Genomic DNA, 18,064 nt, shown 5'->3' with positions numbered 1-18,064 from the left:
CCAATCAAACAGACCTTAAATGGGTCTCTTCGGACTTGAACGTATCCCGAAACGCAAATAAAAACGCTCTCGCTCTCTATTTTCCCTTCAGATACGCATTGATCTCAAAATTATTGCAGCGACGAAGCTTTCTTTTTGCAGCGAAACTAAAGTAATCACGCTCCCCAGATTGTGTTTTGTTCCCTGAAATCGTGAAGGAACTCTTTTTTTCTGCGCTTCAAACCATAGGCTGAGAAGATCAGAAGAAATAATACTGTGCTAGTCTCTGACAGGAAGCCATCTTTGTTCCACAAATGTCTCCTGATGATAAACAACTCCTTTCGGACCTGGAGTTTCCAAAACAATCCTACGCAACGATAACATTCTCTTCTGAGAAAGTGACGTTACTAGCAGGCCCATATTATCCGGCTTCATATTTCACTCGTGATCTCTGTGAACTTCGCCAAAGGCATGTTTTAATCCCAGAAAGCTATGTGTATAATCTCACGGCCAACTATGAAAACACTGACTTTTCATTAGCCTCGGCCTCTTCTGGAACGCGTAATTCTTGCGCTTTGTTTGACTTTGGTTACGGTAGACTTCCGGATTTCAACATTTCTTTCCTGAAAAACATTCCACTACGTATCTTGTTTTCCAGAATGTTGGCTCAGCTGACCTCACGAGAGTGTCTCGAAAGAGCTATCATTGAGACGAACAACGACATTAACACTATATATTTTCCATTCTCAATTCGTGGATATCTGGATGACAGGTGAAATTTGACTAGGGTCGAAAAGAACTATTCCTATAATGTAGCTAACTAGGTGCTTCAGCTTCCCCGAATCTCCTATCCGGGTTTTTGTGTATCCAGCAAGAGGACCACGAAAGTATTGGTTCATGATAAAGGATAATGAACACATAAAGTATGTAATTATTAAATTTGGAGATGACTGGGCTTTAAAAAATGGGATAATTTCCAGGCCATATTGTATGCTTGCTCAGACAGCCGGAACTACATTAGAACGGAGGGAATTCTATGATTGCGTCAGGGAATTCAGGTGATTTCTTGCGAATTCAAATTGAAAATTTAAAATTAAAGTCGAAAATTTGATTAATATCCTGAGAACGGAAAAATGATATTTTCAGAGTACGAGCGTTTGGTGCACTGGACAGTAATCGAGCGCATCTGGTGATTGGCAAAGAAGAGCTCGTCAAATCTGTAAGTTAAATGTTTTTTTCGGGAGGATAATATGGATTTTTTTCTTTTACTTTCTTGTTAGCACTTCGAATTTTGTTTAGTACACCTGTCTGATGAGGAACGTCGTTTGCGATCTTAAAGAGAATAATCTCAATTTGGAGCTATTCTACATGGGCGAGAAACAGTGTCGACTTGCTCTCAACAACAACATCACTGAATCAACGCTACCAGACGGCTACTACTTCGACGAAGTGTTTACTTGCTCTATTGAATAGAATAGTTAATGAGGGATGACGAAAGATACGTTAAATTCCCTTTAAAATAAAGAAATAATGCGATTTTCAAATAATACTAGGTAGTAGAGAATGTAATGAAGGTTTCAGCTAATAAAGAACGCCTTTCCATTGTGCTGCTAATTTCAGGTGGACCCATTAACTGAGGGAGAGCTGATCAACAACACATGGCAACACGCTGGAGAAGGAGATTTGGAGCAGACAATGTAATTTTTGCTACCAATATCTTTTAAATATTAGCAGATCTCTAAAAAATTTCTACGGTTCCCTAAGTTATTGAAAATTTCCACGGATATAAGGGAGAAGAAACAAAAAGTGAGGTTTTGGCCAGACGAAAGGAGTGATGTCAATTTGAAAATCCAGAAAAAAAACTTCAGAAATAAAAAGTCATGCCGAAAAAGAAAAACGAATGCGTGAAAGAGCCAACTTCGTACAGCAATTTCTCAAACAAGACAACTTCTTTCTTTTTGTATGGTGAGATCTAAACGGACAGCTAGAGGGCAGTCTTCCTAGGCAATAAGTTAGATGTGCAACCCTTGGACAGAGACAGAAAGTGAAAGTCTTCATGAAACGAATTTCTCTTCACTTTAACTTGACTAATGGTCCTTTAAAATCCATACAAATTTAGAGCAAAGTTGGTTCGTTTGCCGTCGATTTGTGTACGCCATAACGGTGCTCCTATTGCATTCGAAATGGTGGATCCAGCTGGATTCTTCAACAATCAGTTCGTATTCCCCGAACATCGTCGCAAGGGGATTGGAAGTGCAGTTGAATCAAAACTTATTGAAAGATGCGTGAGGTTTGTAAGGATTTCCACAGTTCTGTTATGTTCTTTCGTGAAATTTTCCTTCTGGAGTCAGAGAAAAAGGTGTTTGGAAGATATGATGGCGTGCTACATGTTTACCACTAAAAAATACCTAATTATTCGAAAAATTTCAAGGTCCTCCCAATGCAGAGATAGAATCACTTGCTACCTATTCCTCCCTTGAATGACTTATTCAAAATTCTCGACACTATTTTGAAGTTTTGAAAATTGAAATTTTTTGTTACTGCTTTGCTCTTTATCCAGCCATAAACGATCTTAATTACCTTCGTTTGCTGGATATCGACAGATTCCAGAAAAAAAGGAAAAGCCCTGTAATTCTGGATGCTGGGACAGTTTTTGAGTGAGTGCTTTACAAAGACGAAACTAACGAATCACAACCACCCATCTGAAATTAAATTAAACCAAATTTAAATTTTATTCATAACACTTTTAACCTCTCATTTTCAGGGTAGGTATAACACCGTTCAAGACTGTCTCTCGATCAAATCGATCTGTACTGGACGCCACCTACAATTCATCTCAATGGACCCATTGGAAGGAAAACGACCGACCGGTGGTGATGATATTTCAAGAATGGACAATTTTGGAGCGATAATTACGGAATATCGCTAAATCATCTCTTAAAGCTTACTTTCCATGTGTGGACCAGTTTGAACAGTGATTTTCTGAGTTTTTCTTAAAAATAATTTGGATCATGAAATCTCTATGTCGTTTAAATAAGACTGTGCACTATGTGAGTGAACAAATTTAAGTTACGGATTTATGAAGAAAAAGAGAAAAAAAAAGAAAAATGCTCCACTATGTCGTGAGCATCTCTCAATCGTCATATTCTAGTCCTCATATTGCTGGACTTGTGAACTGTTATTACAGAACCCTTTGAAATGGTTCTATACTTTTGTTCGAAATCTTAGAGTTACCTTTTTTTTTGGACTGTTTGAAAAAGAGGTGAGTAACAGGTACTCCAGGTATGCAAGTACTATAGAAGGTGCAAATAATTGTTGTTGTGTTTCTTAGTCAGTGTAGATGTGTGAATGTTTACGTTTAATGGAAATATGTTTGTTGTTATTTGTGCTGAACAAATGAAATGTTGTCGTGCAAACTTCTCTTTTCCTTTTCTCCGGAAAACTCTTGTCACGTTACCGAAAAGGATAAAATGCTCCACTGGTCAACCACAGTTATCTGTTATGCAGTTAATTTAAATCACAACATGTGGATTGTGGATAGATGTGGAGGAAGTGGAGAATTCCAGATTTCTTTGCTTTTCCTTCATCATTCCGTTCCAGAAGTGAATTCATCAAATTTATTGCTCAACAAAATCTCTAATGCGAGGGTCATCCTGAACTCTGCACGAAAATGCACGTATCGTTCGTACCATCAAACTGAGAAAGTCATAGTGACATTTTGATCAAAAAAATGTTTGAGTAATTAAGAAATAACCATATATGTCCTAATAAATTTAAACAACTCGCTACTGCTGACATACATTAGCTATTTTTTAAAGACCACAATCATTCAATCATTAAAAATGGTGCGAATAATTGCAAAAATTTATATTTGATGAAAATTTTGCCGTGAAACGTGAACCCTTCATAATTGCTTGTTAAAGCCTTTCTGTGAGGCGGGTGTGGTGTATCGGTTAGAGGTTCCGCTTCCTGGTTGATCGGAGGTTCGAATCCGCCCCAGTGCTCACCAAGCCTTTCAGCCCTCCGGGGTCTATAAATTGGTACCAGACTTGTCTGAGAGGATAAAAGCACTGACTTGACACATCGGCTAGCCACCGCAAGTAATTGGAACAGAAACTTTATCCTTTAAAGCCTTTCTTGTTCACAAAAGAGAAGACAAAAGAAACTGTTCAGCTCTGTATGACGTTACTTTTGAAGAATTCGTAATTTTCATCAATAAAAGATTTGTGAAGGAAACTGTTGAGTGGAAATCTGTGAAAAAAAGGTTGAACACCCGGATACGAGCAGAAAAAACCTAGAAATGATGTAATCTGCTTAGGTTCCTCAACAGCAGCTCCCCAACGAAGGGATAATGGTAGATGCGATTCCGAATTAGGTGCTACGTAACACATAGGAAATAGGTTTTTGTGAAAACTGCGTAAGTTCCGAGATGACAAATTCACTTATTATCCTGTACATGTTGAATGGGAGAGCTTCAAACACATCAAATCCCGAATTCCAGAGATCTATTCAAAGGGCAGAAAATTCAAATATGGCATATTTCTTGAGTGAATTTTTAGTAGGCTGCCCGCCTCAAAAAAGCAATATTGTTCAGTGATGATATCCATAATCTAAAATGGAAATGTTTCGGTGTTCTGTAAGCTTACTTGAAGTCCTTTTCTTGGATCACACATTTCAAAATTTTTTTTTCATCCAATCATATGTGAAGACACTAGATTTCGTCTCAGTACCCATAGAAAACTAACATATTTATTTATGAAACTGTAAATTTTTTGAAAGGGTTGTGCGAATGCAGAGTCGTTGTTTCTAGAACGGTGAACACCAAACTGATTCTTAGGATGAAAATGGATTCCACGTCTCCGGGGAATTTTACTCGTCACCAACTTCGCCGCAGTTTACAATGACAGCGCTATCTGCGGCAAGACGAACAAGTCCATTTTAATTTATTTCTTTAATGCTCAACTCGGATTTATTGTAATAAATTACGCCTATGCTTCATCTTTTCACATCATTCTGTTGTTGTTGCGCTCCATGCTTTTTCTATGGATTTTTTTTTAATATGATAGCTGCATTTAGCCTATATATAGGGAAAATTCGCTAAGAGAACCCTAATTTTTGTATCGAGCTTGTTCCTCACCGATCTGCATAGTATCCCAAGTTTCTTACTGTTGAGTACCCCTCGAAAAGTTCTTCTACAAAAAAAAAGATATTAACGTATAAGCGTTGACATTCTGGATAATAACATTTAGTGCAAATGCCACATTTTATATTGCTACATACAATATTATAGTACAATCACACATTGCACCTTCATTGACGTCTGCGAGTTCACAAAAAGCGATACAAAAACGGGGCTTATCGCATTGAAACACTCCCACTGTATTACATGTCGCACACATTGTGCATAAAAAGAAATGTAATTGAATAGTCGTTTAGAATAAAAAAGTTAATTAAGAAATGTTGAACAAAAATGTCGATTATAATGTTTAAATTAAAATATAAGTGTTAAAAATTCGCACTAAATCAGAGCTATGCAGAGGATAACTCACAGATTTGCAACTACATAAAAACTTCAAAAAATATCCCAATCATAGTAATCTATAGCTTTGATTTGAAGAAAAGTATTCCTTACAATTGTTCCATAAGCCAAGAAGAATTAGTAGTCCTATAAATTCATTTAAATTAATCTCCTTTGGATTAAATTAATGCGCTTGGCCACTAATCGCTATTCAATTAATTAAAAATAGTGCTTATTTTGTGGTGCAACTCAAGCCAAATAATACAAGGACGTTCGACAAAATAACTGGAAAAAGAAGTGAGAAAGGTAAGTTTTAAGAATCATCTGCATTCATTCATATGCTCATAATCAGCGAGTAAGGACAAAATTCGAGAAAATTTCCCCCATTTCGGACACTCTAGTATTATTTGGAAGATGTTTACGTGCATGAAATGTTATTGTTTCTACGTTAATGAAAAAGTTCAGCATTGTCACCGTGATAAATTTGTAGCAAGTTAAGAGCAATACATCCAGAGAAATTAAGGTTGGTTGTAATCCACTTCCCATTCTATAATTTTGGCAATTTCCACAAAATTTAGCCTTTTTCCAAAAGTGTCAGGAGAAACCAAATTTCCCATCTCGATATTTTCACGGATAGCAACGTAACCAACACATTAAGAAAAATCCTGGTTGAACCTCTACAAAAGGATATATATTAGGGTTCTCTTTAAGCCCTTCATTTTTTTGCTTCTGATGTATTTTCGCGAATAAACACAGCTGATGAGGTGAATGGGTCTGAAAGAGAGGGATTTGGTTCTGACGCAGAAGCATGAGAGGACGGTTACAGGAGCAAGTCCTCAAGTCAATATATTTCATGACACTAGGAGTAGTCTCACTAGAAATACCACGCACAAAAGTCTTGATCAAAAAATCTATCTTTTTTTCGTTCTAAATCTGGCCAAAATAGTAGTTATGAGGACGCGGTTCTCATGGGGAGGATAAATCACCCTTCGATGCCGTTTCGGGTGCAAAAACATCTTTAATTTTATTGCCCATCATCAAAATTGATCTTTGCTTCTTTTCCAAATTTTGTTGCCACAGAATCAATCACGTTTTAGTTTCAATTCTGAAACCTCGTTATTCTCGATTTACGCTTCTATTCTTATTATTCGTGAGTTGCGCTTTTCCTGCTGAACCCTCTATCTTCCCAAGATTCTGCATAATTTCGGGTTCGAGTTTCCGTGTTCGAATTATTTCGGGTCCGATGCCTTCATTACGTCACTCTAATAATAGCTGTTGCTAACCAAAAAAAAAAAGTTTCAGTATATGCCTCGAGTAAGTTTTTATCTTTTTCAAAACTGCGATATATTGAATTTATACGCTTCCACTGTTTAGAGCACGAATTTTTGCACATAACACTGAATAAGGGGTCCAGAAATTCCGCAAAAATATATATCCTTGAAAACTCCGTAAAAATTCTGAAAAGTCACCGAAAAACTTACTTGAAACTATCTCAAAGTTTTCTCAGAACTTCAATGTAAAAGCAAAACTTTTACCACTATCTTTTTTCAAACAGTCACTGCAAGTACTATTTTTGTTCTATTTTCGAAGCTCTCTGATAAATCTTTACATTTTTGTCACAACTGTTATAATTTTTCTTTCAAAGTAATTATAGAACCACTAGTTTACGAGTCACTTTTTGCTGCTCAAGTGGAACAGGCAACTCTATTTTTACATACAGTAGCTTTAAATGAATATAGACTACGATTATGGATAACATGATTCTGGTTGAAGTGATAAATAATGATGAGCACGCCATAATTGAGGGTGGTCTTCGAAATTGGTGGTCCGCAGAATTGTAGAGCACGCAAATATGTTTCTGCGTCTCTATCAATTCAGCTCCGCCTCTCCTATTCATTTTTAGCATTACTCGGTGACGATTGTATCATTTTGTGCACTTATATAATTGTCAAAGCATGCTTACATGCGTAAAATTTCAGTTGACAATGAAATTTTAACTAGTTTTCAATTTTAAACATCAAATTCGTGTTCGCCTTTCCTTTTATCCATATTTCTTTTTAACAAATATAATATTTGTTTAATACCATTTACATCCATTTTTTTGTTATTTTGTCACTTATTTTTATTTCATTCTTTTTTGTTATTTAATAAAAATAAATTTAATAATATTCCTCACGTTTTCGGCACTAGTTCCCATAATATTGTATCCAGGTGAATCTAACAATTTTTCAGACATCACTGTATAATTCCAAAATGCTTTACGAGCTCTTAAGTGATTTTTTTTGTATATATTTAGGTTAGTTTTCAAACGGATTCAATAGGAAAAATTCAGAAACCTCACCTTACGTAACTGAGTCTAATAGTTTTCTTTTTTTTTGTCTTTTTTCTAACTTTTTTTTTTGACATTTTAAGCAGACGATTCTTATACAAGCTGTAATTTGAATTAGACAAAATAATTAGAAGAGGAGATTTATATATTCCATTGTTACCTCTACTACCATCATCGAATAGCTCAATCGAGTTATTCAAAAATTTTCGCTATTAGTATGGCCAAATTCCCGAATATCACTTTAAAATTTAATACTTGAACACTTGAAGGATATTGGATTTGAACGACTTTTGAGAAGTACTTGCACTGTGACACTTCCATTTACTTCCTCCAAGAATCTCCAGCAGAAGTTCTACTTTCCAGAAATTCTTGCTTCATCCGGTCGTGAACGAAAATTGAGATCCCAGGAAAAAAAAGCAGCATCGTGAACCATTTATATAATACTCATACGTCCTGTTATAGTCACCTTTCGAACTCGATCTGGTCTCCTGCCGCTCTCCGGCATTGACAAAAATGTCTCTTTAATATTCCAATTTTAACTTGATTTTGAAAAAAAAAACAGTCTAAAAAAGCGAAGACGTATGCCAGCAGGTCTCGAATTTTTTGAGAACTTCATTTTTAGAATTACAAGATGGATATTCTCGAAAGCTAGTAATGAAAAGAAGAAAAGAGAAGTAAAGAAAAAATTAAAGAATGAAAAAATAAAGAGATTTAGTTTATAGAAAAATGACCGAAAATTACCAGCTTGCTTGAACTCATTCCAGCATTTCGATAAATCGGGATAGATGACATACGCGCCTGACTAGGTATTCGTTAGCTTCAGGTGCGGACTGAATTGAACAGCCCAGTAGGTATTTAGCGAGTGTGCGTTCTTTTTTTGTTTAGCTCCGTAGCTCTATTTTGAACTGTTCGTAAGCAACAATAAGAGGAAGTAGGAGTAAGAGATCAAAATCGAGTGTTTTTATAAATGCTTTGTGTTTACGAAAACAGCAAGTGAGAAAACCCTGCGGTGGCGACGGAAAAATTCACAATAGCGGTAAGTTTCAGTTTTATAGACAACCAGATGGAGCAGTTAATATCAGGCGGTAGAAGATTTCCTAGAGCATCACCAAGTAAAAGTAAAAAAAAAACTATCATTTTAATCCAGTTCCTAGAAGTCTATAAGACGCTAAACGTTCGCTTACAGCTTCCGGAAACGCTTTTGCACACTTGGGATAATCTAGATTGATGTAAGACATAAGGCATTGTAGTCAACCGTCCAACACAATCAAGAGAAGCCAATCCCTGGATGTGAAGGGTTTAGAAGGAACAGAAGACTTCTAGGAAATGCAATAATGAAGAATTTTCTGCTGAAGATATCTGAATAATCAAGGTCCCAGATCATATAAATCCAATTAATTCGCTGCAGCAAGACATAGAAATAACCCTGTTCACTGCCATTTGTTCCCATTAAAATATTCTCGAATACTGTTGTGCTTTATTTTTTCTTTTTCGACGAATGTCACTTCAAAGAACTACGAAACAACAGCACTAAGCAAGTTTGTTCGAAATTCGAGATTTCCGTTTCTTCAATCTCATCCAGCTTACTCCGTCTGCTGTTTTTTTTCTAAGATAGTTTCAATGCAATTTTTTTGATTTCTTCTCGTTAGCCTCACATTCACTTCTCAGGTTAAAAATTAACCTAGTGGTTTTTTGCCACAGGATCCTTTTTTTGCGTCATTCCCGATATTATCCAGACATGTTACTTACAACAGTATGTTGTAAGTAATGAGTTAATGTGAGTTCTCTGAAAAACCCTTTAGAATATGCGACTCTTTCCTGATGCATTTATTCATCTATGTGTGGTCTCCTATTATTCACGTATAGCTATGTCTCACTGGAATTTGAAAATGTGGATGAACCGTTACTTTTTTTGGTTAATTAACTTTCTACACATTATTACAAAGTAATGTCGTGTCTGTCTGTTAATGCTTGAAACTTTTCTTGGGGGAGATATTGACATTTAATCTCGTTAATTTCTATTCGATTTTTTCTTGTTGGACCCTTATCGATTTCTAGAATTGTCGCTGATATAGGAACAGCAGCCTATCTTCTATTTGCAGAAGCAGAAAGAAAAGCAGATGTAAGGCATGAAAACTGCAACTGCAAGATGTATTGTTTGCTTAAGGTCATCCAAATTTTCATTACACCTTGATACTTTGACGGAACATATTCTTGATAAATGACAAAACAAAGGGAACCTAGAGAAAGAAAAAATGATCTGAACAATTCTACGCTCGTCGAAGTTTTTCATACATTTTTACATTTTTGCATGAGATCTGTTGTGCTGTCAACGACGATAGTTGTCGGGTTGTGGACATCATGAAAATTGGTTAGAATATGCTGGTTAGAATCATCACTACGTACCCATTGAATTTTGCACAATTTTCTTCTAATCTTTTTACACACTCTCATAAAAAGAGGAAAGATGTTCGTTCCAATGACCATTTTTGAAAATTCACCCTGTGAATTAGGAAATAAAATGCAAAACCAATTGCTGCTGAGGCGCTCACATCTGCTCAGTACTCTGATTTTTAAATTGTCTGGATTATGCATTTATGTTTACCTATCCTAATTCTGACGTTTCAACCATCCAAACAAGCAAAATCCTTTTATTTTTAGTTGAACCTCCAAGCAGCTGAACAGCTCTCAAATTTGAATACCATGGGAAAATTCCAGATAGTCGTTTTTTTCTCTTCAGGTTTTGGTTGTTTCTCCTCGACATATCGTTGCAAAATTGAATAATAGAACGCACAGACGTGCATAGGGAATGAAAAGCAACAAATAATCCTAGAACCTACCTAATTTTTTTCTGATTATTTGTGAACATGAGGGCCAATGTTATCGTTGTCATTCACTTTGAGAGGTGAATCGTTTTCGCCGAGATGTTTGTCAAAATATTATTCCAGCTTCTTAATGTGTGACTTTACTTTCGCTAGTTTAAAAGATCCGGAAACAGTTGAAAAGCAGTCGAACGCTTGAAAGGAATAATCGGCTTTCGTTTTCTTAGAAAGACCGATTTTCCTGCAATTTGTGTCCATCAAAGTACTCCTGAGACTTTATTTCTGCCAAAGTTTTTGAACATATTTCAATGCCGGACATTTTTTTTCTAGCTAAAGTAACCGAGAACTTGTTCAAAAAATAATGACACTAAAATACTGGTTACTGGAATGTTATTGATGGCCATTGACAAGAAAGATTATCCTTTTGCCTTACAATATACAAGCGCTTCTTAAACGTCAATAGTTGTGCGAAGAAGTGTAGTATTTACTATTCAGATGCTGCTAAAAGGTCTTGGGGTTAGCCGGGACGTCTGGATTTCGTAGAAATTGCGACTGGAATAACATCAGCCAAAATCCAACTCTTTTTTGAGGACCAGCTCTAAAGCTGTCTAGTTATCCGAAAATAGAAATACTTTAGTGGAGACCAGACACACATGTTCGAGCTTCCGTGAGACTCCAAGACCTTCTAGAAAATATCTGACAATAAAATCTTGAGGTTATCATTTGTAAAGTTGCTGAAGACTTTTTTTTTGGTGATCTTCGTCACACAACAATTCCTTTTTCCGGAAAACTCCTCTAACACGAATTTTAACTTGCTCACGAGTTTTTCTATAAAATAACATTACGTAATCGTTTATACTTTGAGATCTGTGGGTTAACTTTCGATGAAACATCAGTAGGTAGATATTCAGACGAACGTTCAGAAGTATGTGAGCATCCGAGAACATCACGGTTCCAGCGCTTGATTTGCTTGCATTTTTTATTATCTTTGAAGAAATTCTCTTCTGTTATTTGTGTAGATGGGTTGTGACTTCAGGTACAATCTTCAATACTTTCTGTTGATCCTGTAGATTTTTTTCTTTCTTCCAGGTGTGTATTATTTGCTCTCTTAACACTTGAAACGGGGTCCGCATCAAAAGTCAAAGTGTCTTCATCAAGAAATATATCTTCATACGGTTCCTGCTCTGCTATGTCTATCGGCCTCATAGAGTGCAATCGGCTCGTAACCAGATGTAACATTACAACTGTGCTTCAAATAGCTATTGATTTTCGGTATGCATATATTCATTGGCGCAACAGCTATTTTGTTGTAGTAGTCACACCGCCCGTTTATGTTCATAACCATAAACACGCACGTAGTTCTGGAACAACCGTAAAAACTAAAGTTTTTAAATGCGTTCAGTTCTGAGTGTAGCACTTTGCACTGGTTAATTATTTATTCGCTGGGAAAAAGTTCTCGAAACTTGTTGAAACGCTGAAAAACTACTCCGAATTGCGTGCCTTCAGAAAAATTCGGGAGACCTGATAGCTGATTTCGTCCCAGAAAAATGGTGAGTAGTATATCTAACTATTTCTCCGGATAAAGAAACATCTATATTCCCTATTCGGCTATTTTTCGCATGATTATTACATCTTGAAGGTCGCCATGGGACTATAGACACTTTGAGCAAGAATTTCCATCATTGTTCAAATAGCTGCGTGCTTTTTAATACCCCTGGATCACTGCCGCTTCACTCCAAAATTTTCTCGGGCTTTACGAGCCAAAGCCGCCAGTCACTCAATGTCCTAATCCTTTCTGCCCATTGCCGTCACAGACTCCGGCATTTCGAAGCCTTCTGACCTTCCCTGGCTTCAACTTTTAACTTTCTGTTGATTTTAGGAATAAACATTTGCTTCGCTATTCGCTGCCGAACAGCCCATTAAAATGTTCTAGCAAACTCTTATTTATATCTGGATTATCGTTTACCAATGTAATTTTATTTGATTAAATAATGTAACTTTACTTATATTTATATGCAATATGCGAATGTTTATATTACTGTTATCATTTTTATTATTTTTTGTTACTATTAGATCAATTTTCCTTCATAAAATGCAGTTTCATTGTGATGCAACAATGCATAAACTAGGCACTATTTTTTTAGCATTATTATCTTGAAAAACATTTTGAATACTTTTCATTAGTGCTGGGAAACTAAACTGTAAAAAATGCGGAAATAATTCAAAGAAAATCATCCAACCATGTTGCAATGTACTATATCAGATTTCTTTCCTAATTAATCACATTTGCAGCCTTCATTTTAATTAACCTTGTTAGGCTTATTGCCTCAACGGAACATTTACAAAGATACCTCTCAAGAGTATACGACTTAGAATCCATTGCAACTGCTCTTAAATTATTTCCGAAAGTAATGAATGGTCTTCAAAAAGGTTAAAAAATCTCTTGTTAAATGTATTTTTTAAGCTTATTTACCCCAATTAGGAAAGTGTCTGACGGTGTAACAATTTCTAACACTTCTGACACAAGTGTATCGATATTTGTTTTACATAGTTTCATCTATTAAATTACATGCGAACAGATCTAAAAAAGATGAAAAATCTTGGAAATTATTTAACAGTTGTAAGCACGCCCAAGTCCTTTTTTTAAACATGAACACCCCATTTTTCTGCGTTCTTGTTTTTTCAGAGTTCTGTTGGTTACTGCTGAATTTTTTAAGTGTTGCCTTCTTGTGTAGTTGAGAAGGAAGCATTTTCTTTGTCATTCAAGGTTTTTTCTTTGTCTGAGAAAAAGGTTTTGGAGCTGATTCTTCGATTTTATGCACAAAAAGCCAAATGAATTAAATAAAAACATCAACGCTAAATTTCTTCTCCACAGTACATAATAAAGTGGAAAAGACTGCAAAAAAGCTTTATTTTAAATTCTGACGTGGATATAACGTAACAATTCAATTCATATTACGTCCCGTTCTCCATTAAGATTAATAATTTTTTCCTCTAATAGCTGTAGCAAGGATATACGTGTAGAAAATAGGATACGGAACCTATTCTCATGTGTTACGTCACTAGGCAAAGGCTAAATATTGGCTCAGCTTGGCTGAGCCATATTGATCGAAGCCTAGGAGCTGTTCGTTCTTTTGTTTCCGGATTTATTACCCAATGTTTTTTCCCGTAACACTGCAACATTTACTCTTCATCTCATCGATCGTATTTCAACTGGGTATGGCTCATGTCCGGAAGCATCGTGAAAGTCAACAGTGCTTTCATATGCATGTGGTACGCACTTTGTTTGAAAAGAGTGGCTTTCGACGTCACATCTGTCCAGCTACAGATTAAGCCGAACCTATTAATGGTTTTCACATTTAATTCTACCACTATTCCCCTGTTTGTTTTTCATTCACTTCAAATTGGCAATCTGTAAGTGCGCATGCAAACAAGCGTCCACTGAAAGACGTGTTCAGGCAAAAGCCCGACAAATAATTGATGTGAAGTAGTTGGAAACAATCGGACATTGTGACTCGTAACAATGGAGCAGGAGCGCAGTCTATTCAGAAACGTCCACCTCACATATGTCTAAAGTTGTTCCCTCAAGCTCCTCTCGGTCGCCAGCATCTGCAACGTGCCGCGCGCTTCCGTTTTTGACAGAGTTCAATGTCATAGGTGTCACTGACCTTTCCTGTTTCCCTTATTATTTTTCAAAAAATCATCTCCGTACTCGTACGGCCTACAACAATACACGCACTCCGGCAGGAGCATTCGTCGAGGTGATCGTTTTTCGTCAATCCTTGTCGTCTCTGTTCTGGCCGCTGTTTGACAGCTGTTGCGCCAGTTGTCAACGTTCACCGTGTGGTGGGCCGTAGATACTCATATCTGCTCGCCAGAAGTACCGCAGCAGCATCGGCGCAGCCGTTGTGTGTGTGTGTGTGTCCAGCTCATACTTCGTTCACCCACATCTGTTCACGGCTTTTTTGCACGGGAGCTACGTCCTTAAATTTTTACTGAACTGCCGACTCTGATGCTCCGAAATAGGTGGTCAGGCCTGGCAAGACAGGCATCGTCTGAATTTCTTACTATTTTCTTGATTTCACCATTTCTTGTTAACTCATTTCAGAGTGCGAGGCAAACTTTCCTTAATCATAGGCCCTACAAGATTTTCAAGTAGTTTTCTAGCGTATTTCTGGCGGTCTGACATCTTTGTATCTTTCTAGAGAATATAGGGTTTTTTAATTCAATTTTGAAATTTAGAAGAAAATATGAAAGCACTGCGATAACTGAGTAACTCTAATAAACTCCATCAATGGTGACGAAAGGAAAAGAAATGCATATTCTGAATGTTCTATGACTTTGCAATCAAGGATCTAAATTGTAGTCACTAAGAAAAGTTATACGATTGCAGCGTAATTAAGCTCATTTCCTGCCAAGTGCCCGAAACATGTGCCCACTTTCTTTTAGCCACATATCTATTAGTTTTATCTTTGGCGGAACCTTTAGCCTATTTTCTGCTTCACCGCCATATCTAAGTACACGCAATCCTCGCACTTCGTGTCCATGCGTTAAAAGCCGGTAAGTTCTTGAATCTCTCGGCATCCATTGCGCTACCGTTTCTCCGTCTCGCTGCAATTCTTGCGAATGTACAGTTATTTGTGCGACAATGGCGTTAGCACATGATGCCGATGCTTTTGTGGCTAATGGGGGTGGATCCTCGTCGCGCGACTCCGACGACATTGTCGTGCGCCAATCCGGACGCCTTTGTCTCGGAGCGTTCACGCCTCCTTCCCGTTCACTGAATACCGCAAATTAGCTACGCTTTATTCCATATGCGCAATCAATCCGCGCATTCAGAAATATCCGCCTGGACGCCCAAAATTTTCGCCGAATGGTGTCCGTTTCCCTCGACTGCTGTGGTTGGCCATCGGATCTATGCTAGTTTTTGATTGTGCTCACAGCCCTTATTCCAACATTGCGTGTCAAGGGCGCTAAAGCTTTCTAAGAGATTTTCTTCCTGTGAGACGTTCAAATCTGCTGCGGAAGAAAAACGATTTGACGCAAATTTATGCTTTACTTAGCTATGAGAAGTCCGATTATTTTCTATTTAAAAATTCTCGGTCATTTGGCAGCAAGATGATCGAGTATTGAGCTATAGAACGTAGATAAGTCTTCGTAAATTCGATTCTTCCGTCGCCTTCTGATTCCGATTACAGACGATATATGACTGGATTAATTTAGCACCTAATTAAAGCCGCAAGCGGCCGTTGTTGACCTTGTACGGCAACTTTTCAACATCAGTTTAGCGCGACGGGATCAATAAAACCGCATTATTTATGATTTCCTTATTACACTCATTACATATCGCGTTTTTGGACGATCGCCAATGTTGTTTTCAGCTACCCGTCACTTCGATGGAGGATCAGTGAATGTTGGAAGGGGGAGGTTGACATGTTTGGGGGGGGGGGGGGGAATGATGTTAGCTAGTCGGGACGGCTTGCAGGTGGGAAGCGTGCAGATAGAGTACGATGTACGCCGCATCTCTCCTTCACTTCTCTCACGGAAACTTCCACAAAATCTCAGCATAACACACATATCGCCGCTGTATGTTGCTCATGCAACATCTGTATCACACAATTGATGATAGAGCTAGTTCCTCCCACCGCCAATAACCAGTCATTGCGTTCGTTCGACCCTCCAACAAGCGTTTGCTGCTGTCACAATGCGCATTCATTTAGCATCGTCTTCACAATACTGTAGTCCCTCTTGTATGGTATGAAAGGGAGTGTACGGTGTGGGATGGTAGTGAGATGAGACAACTTTGGTTCCCTTAAAAAATGTGCTCTAGTCTAGAAAACAACTCTTTCTTCTTATTCCCTAATTTCAAATCTTCATCCTGTATACCGTAGAGTCTACTATGCACCCCGTGACAGTCTCACCCCGGCAAAAATTGATGAGATCTATGATTCTCTTGTGCAAGATTTCTAAACTCAAACACAGAAAATTTGACGCAGGTTACCGTGCATGAGAGCGAATCCAGAATTACATAAGAGGCTTTAGGCAAGGTATATAGATAGATGTCCTTTTAAGAGTCGTACGAGATGGTCCTACGGACGTTTTCCGTAATAATTTTCATTTCCAAACTTTCACCACTTTTCAGGATTGATACAAATATTGGTGAATATTGAAGAAATTAGGGAGCTAACCATATTTTGTTTTTATGCCTACTTTTCCGGATATATTTCAGTTCTGTTTTCCTAACCACTACATTTCCTTTTTTCCAAAAATGAAGGAGCCTCGCTCGAAATTCAAGGTGATGGGTCCAAAGTGCCTATTACTTTCGCAATGGAACGTTTTTCCTCTTCTGTCTCCTTCTCCTTTTCCGCTTCTTTGAAATTCCATAAATCCGAATGTGAACACAATCCCATTATGTTTTAGCATATATCGTTGTTGCATTCATTGATGTCATCGTCCCCTCAACTTCTGCTCCTATAGCTTTTGATGCGGCTCATCTAGTGAAAATAAAACTGGATTGTCTTAAAAATTCTCACTCAGCTATTTAACTTGTCAATAAAGTAGTTCTTTGGAGGTCAAAGAAAAAAAGGGTCGTTTAAAATAACTGAAGTTGAATCTAACATAATTTAGTATCATCTGCTGAGGGGACTACAAACTTTGTGGGAGAGATTTTAACAGAGGGAAATGAGGGTATTGTGACACCAAAGAAGAAATAAACAGTGCAGCAAGGATTTTTGTTAGTAAAAGTTCCATCAAGCCCTCTGACCGTCCCAACAAAGACAACAAAGATTGCAATCAACCATCTTTTTCCGAAGCTTTTCGTCTGCGTTTACGTGTGCTTCACTTCCTTGCCCACTCTGCTGATTCAGGACAACGGGACAAGTGAAGAGGTTCATTGTCTGCGAAATCAGCCTTCTCTGAATATCTCAGCCATCCGCCTAGAACTTCTATCAGCTTCTTTGTTTCCTGCCGCGCTCATTCTAATCATCATCGCCGGCATCGAACAACTAGCCTGAGGAGGCGAATGCTGCCGTCGCCCTCATTCTGAAGTTGGCACGCAGACAGAAATTGACACATATCATGGCCACTGCTTATTATGAGGCGGATAATAATGATTCGCTATAATCGATCAAAATAACACACAGCACAGGCACACTGCTAAGCTATGTGAATGTTTGCGTAGTGGGGCGCAGGCCAGTTTTGTCTGCACCTTCCGCTCTCCTCTCTGCATGTGTTGGGATGTCGGTGGTCGGGCGGACCACCTAGGATGGCGGCACGGTCCACAGGCCACTTGGCTGGCTCTACTTCGTCAAAAAGCCTGCAACAACGGCTACTGACTGGGCACTCGGGGGCGAGAGCAAAGTCCCATGCTCGAAACACTCGAAAACGTCCTTCATTCTTTATTTACTCAGCGATAGC

General features: G+C 37.8%; 2 protein-coding genes across 2 annotated transcripts; one reads left to right on the top strand and one right to left on the bottom strand.

Annotated features, from left to right (window-relative positions):
• Window positions 1-638: 638 nt before the first annotated feature.
• RB195_021134 (uncharacterized protein) lies at window positions 639-2,891 on the top strand (the record flags this gene model as incomplete). Its single annotated transcript, XM_013449456.2, has 8 exons — window positions 639-751; window positions 813-902; window positions 960-1,037; window positions 1,126-1,198; window positions 1,279-1,428; window positions 1,600-1,676; window positions 2,099-2,269; window positions 2,744-2,891. 8 exons carry the CDS (start codon window positions 639-641, stop codon window positions 2,889-2,891), a joined length of 900 nt encoding a protein of 299 aa, XP_013304910.2.
• Window positions 2,892-15,052: 12,161 nt separating this feature from the next.
• Window positions 15,053-15,370, bottom strand: RB195_021133 (uncharacterized protein; the record flags this gene model as incomplete). The annotated part of the gene is made up of 1 exon (XM_064207722.1): window positions 15,053-15,370. The coding sequence occupies one exon, from the start codon at window positions 15,368-15,370 to the stop codon at window positions 15,053-15,055; it is 318 nt and encodes a 105-aa protein (XP_064063603.1).
• Window positions 15,371-18,064: the final 2,694 nt, after the last annotated feature.

This window comes from Necator americanus, chromosome X (assembly GCF_031761385.1).
Source record: "Necator americanus strain Aroian chromosome X, whole genome shotgun sequence".
Classification (NCBI taxonomy): Eukaryota; Metazoa; Nematoda; class Chromadorea; order Rhabditida; family Ancylostomatidae; genus Necator; species Necator americanus.
The sequence above is the reverse complement of the archived record's forward strand: the minus strand, read 5'-3'. Positions and strand labels throughout refer to the sequence as shown.